Source organism: Lepidochelys kempii, chromosome 6 (genome assembly GCF_965140265.1).
Source record: "Lepidochelys kempii isolate rLepKem1 chromosome 6, rLepKem1.hap2, whole genome shotgun sequence".
Lineage (NCBI taxonomy): Eukaryota > Metazoa > Chordata > Testudines > Cheloniidae > Lepidochelys > Lepidochelys kempii.
Window position 1 is genome coordinate 73,705,219 of NC_133261.1, and position 3,612 is coordinate 73,708,830.

The window sequence follows — 3,612 nt, forward strand, 5'->3', positions numbered from 1 at the left end:
TGCAGGTGAACGAGCCTCTGGTGGTGTGGCTGATGTTATTAGCCCCTTTGATGGTGTCCCCTGAATAGATATGTGGGCACAGTTGGCAACGGGCTTTGTTGCAAGGATAGGTTCCTGGGTTAGTGGTTCTGTTGTGTGGTATGTGGTTGTTGGTGAGTATTTGCTTCAGGTTGGGGGGCTGTCTGTAGTCATTACATTACAAAAAGGTGCTTCCAGGAAATAAAAAACTGTATGACATATCTTAACATCTATCTACATCACTCTAGGTTAACTGGACAATGGTTAGGCATATGGTTTGCTGTATCCACTGCTTTTCATGATGACTAGTATTATCTAATTGTTTCCTTGTTCTCCCCCTCATCTGTTTGTTTTTTCCACCTGTTTGTTCTCTTTGGTCTTACTCTTTGATTGTAAGCTCTTCAGGAGAGGGACTCTTTATTTGTTATATGTTTGTATAGGGCCTAGCACAATGGGGCACTGCTGCTATTGTAATACAAACAAATAATAAATAATAACAATAACAATCCATGACTAAAAGAAAAGCACCAAGTCACAGAATAATTTATATATAAATTTTATTAAAAATGCAGGTACTGTATAAACTGTCATGAACAATTTTGAACATTATCATCCACACTTTTAAAGTTGAATCATAATTCTTACATATAAATAGCTATGAAAATGTCATGCACATATAAAAAGCAGAACTGAGCATTTACTTACAGTAGCACCAAATGCAGCTGCATAAAGCATTTTTTCTTGTTTTTTCTCCATAGGCTGTAAATAACCACTATAAGCTATTTTCTAAATTTTGTTACAAGGGCTGAGAAACACTTGATTTTAGTAATGTTTTAAAAAAAGAGGAAAAAAGAAGAATTTATTAATAATAAGTACATTGCTGCACCAAATGTTAGTTTCACTGTGTAAGTAATTGATATGCTCAGATCTTTAATCACACAAAATAAAATGAACAGTGAATTGTCTTTGAAGTAATATCTTGTATCAAGAGGAACATATTAACTTTTTCTATGAATACGACTGTGGTTCAATACTGAAATAAAAAACACTACAACCCAGGCATTGCTACGTCACAGAACAGGAACTGACTTGTCAGCTTTAGATACACTCCACAAGTCTGAAGATTATGGATACTCAGGCCTAGTTTACAAAAGACTTTTCTCTCAAAATTTCCCATCACTGCTTCCACCAGTTCAACCTAGGAATAATTTAACTATCCTGCAGTAATTCTTTAAAAAACAGCTAATACAGTTGATGCTGTGGGTAATTCTGCCCCAGAATATGTAACCTGGACCACAAAAACAGAACAATGCTTTGTGCTTAAAATATATCCATTTCCTGATTCTTTTGCATATATTCGCTGTCTTGTGTTGTAGAAAGAAGTTTTTAAAAAACATATATAAAAGCTATTGTGCTGAACTCAGCGGCACATAGACATAGTAAAACTGGAACAATACAAAGGTAAAAGATACTCTAGTTGTAAAGGCTATATATATCATATGATATTTGATATTTGAAAAGGTTTAAAAAGTATAAAATTAGGAAACATGCATAGGACACAGATTGCTTCACAGGCTTTGTCTACACTAGAAAAGGTTTGCCAGTGTAGCTATACCAGCAAAGTCTCCTAATGTAGCTGCAGTTTATTCTCGCATAAAAGTGTTTTTGCCAGTAGAATTTATGCAGGTTGTTGAGTGAAATACTCTACATCAGCAAAAGTACTTTTATGCCGATAAAACTGCTTACACTATAGCTTTTGCCAGTATAAAAATGTTGCAAAACATTACTCTATCAGCATAGGTTTCTAGCATAGTAGACCAGCCCACAAATAGAAAAAGTTCACTGCCTGCAAAATTCACTAGTAACATTTGGAAGAGGATAGGCAAACAATGAGAAATCCAGAATGTATTTTGGTAATAGTTCTTTTATAAGCCCACGTTGAGTGTTACACAGGTAGTAATGTAGAGTTTCTCGAGTCACAGGCTTATACCACGATTGTCGTTCTGGGAAACGGATAAAAGAAGGCGCTTGAACATGTTCAAGAATGTAATTTGCATCCACATTCAGTTTTTCGTATGATCCGATGAAATCGTACCTAACCGCACAGGGTTGGCATAGGTTGTAGATGGGCATCCAGTGTTCGTTCATTCTCTCTGCCTCTTCATCTAACAGGTACAGGAGAAACTCAGAAAAGGTGACATCATCTCCTGTGGACTTTCTGGAGCTTTTTCGGTATCTTTTTACTATTTCCACACCGTACTTTAACTGGTACTCTTTGATCTCTCCAAATTTATTCCTATAAGCTGATAAAAGTCTCTCCATCGGGTCTCGAACAAATATAAACTTGTAGTAGTGCTTTAGCCGGTAGCTGATCTCATCTGGCTTCATGTTGCCGAGAAAAACCAAGTCATTCTTGTGGTCCATTTTGAGCTTGACATTCACATTCTCCAGCGCTCCATCCAAAACTTTCAGTATTCGTTTCCAGTTGGAACAGGCGACTTTGGGGACGTAGCAGTATAAGAAGCGATATTTATCACTGACCAGGATGTGTTTGAGCACTGTTCTCCTCTGACCTGCTGAAAGCTCCCAGATGCTGTGAGGCATGTTCTTTTGCCCACACATGGTGCGGATTGTCCGGTTACGAACATCTTGTAGCACCTGGTAATCCATGTCCTCGGGAGCCGCTACCCTGGTGTCACCGCTGCTCCTCCAAGCAAGGTCTCCATGTGAGGGATGGAGTGGTGGTGGCTTCACCTCTGCCAAAATGCCCCTCTCAATCATGAGCAGCAGGCCACTGGAAGCCACAATCACCCCAAACATGAGCATGGAGGGCAACAGCATGGTGCCACTGCTGCCCCGCATCCTGGTGGGCACCACGGCCCGGCGCACGGAGATGGCTCCCATCTCTGCACCGCGCCCTGCCACCGGGGCGAGGGGGCGCGGGAACATGGCCCAGGCACTGGCTCGGTGTCAGGGCCAAACAGCAGGCGGAGCCGGCCCCTACCCAAGGGGGGACGGGGTGGGGCAGGGCTGTCTCCTGCTGGATGGAGGCAGCACCTTTCCCCTGGGGCCCAGGGTCTCTCTGCCAGGTGCTGCTGCAGGCCCCTCACCCAGGCCGGGCAGCGGGACTCTGCATGGCAGCAGGGGGCTCCCTAGCGGCTGCCCCCCATGCTGGGCTCGCGGCGCGCCAGCCGGGCAGCACAGCGGGCAAGGGGAGGAGGCCGGGCCGCCGCCGCCGTCCGGGGAGTGCGGCGGGCTGGACCCCTCCGGGCCCGGCAGAGTTGAGCGGCAGCGAGGGCCCGGATGTCCCGGGAGCGAGTGAGGGGGACGCGGGGGGAGGCCGGCAGTGACGGGGGAGCGGCGGGCGGCTCCGCCCAGCGGCTCGGGGCCAGGGGGCGGCGCCGCCCGCCCGGCAGTGAGGAGGGAGGCAGGGACGCCGGCTGCCGAGTTCGGGCTGTGTGCCCACAGGGACGTTGCGTGGGGGGGTATATGCCCACAGGGACGTGGCGGGGGGGGGGTATATGTCCACAGGGACGTTGCGGGGGGGGCTGTGTGCCCACAGGGACGTTGCGGGGGGGGGTATATGTCCACAGG

The 3,612-nt window shown here is 46.2% G+C and overlaps 1 protein-coding gene across 1 annotated transcript; it reads right to left on the minus strand.

The window, feature by feature from the left end:
* Positions 1 to 558: 558 nt before the first annotated feature.
* On the minus strand, positions 559 to 3,349 carry CHST14 (carbohydrate sulfotransferase 14). Its single transcript, XM_073348776.1, has one exon. The coding sequence runs from the start codon at positions 2,965 to 2,967 to the stop codon at positions 1,858 to 1,860; it is 1,110 nt and encodes a 369-aa protein (XP_073204877.1). The 5' UTR covers positions 2,968 to 3,349; the 3' UTR covers positions 559 to 1,857.
* Between the last annotated feature and the right edge of the window lie 263 nt (positions 3,350 to 3,612).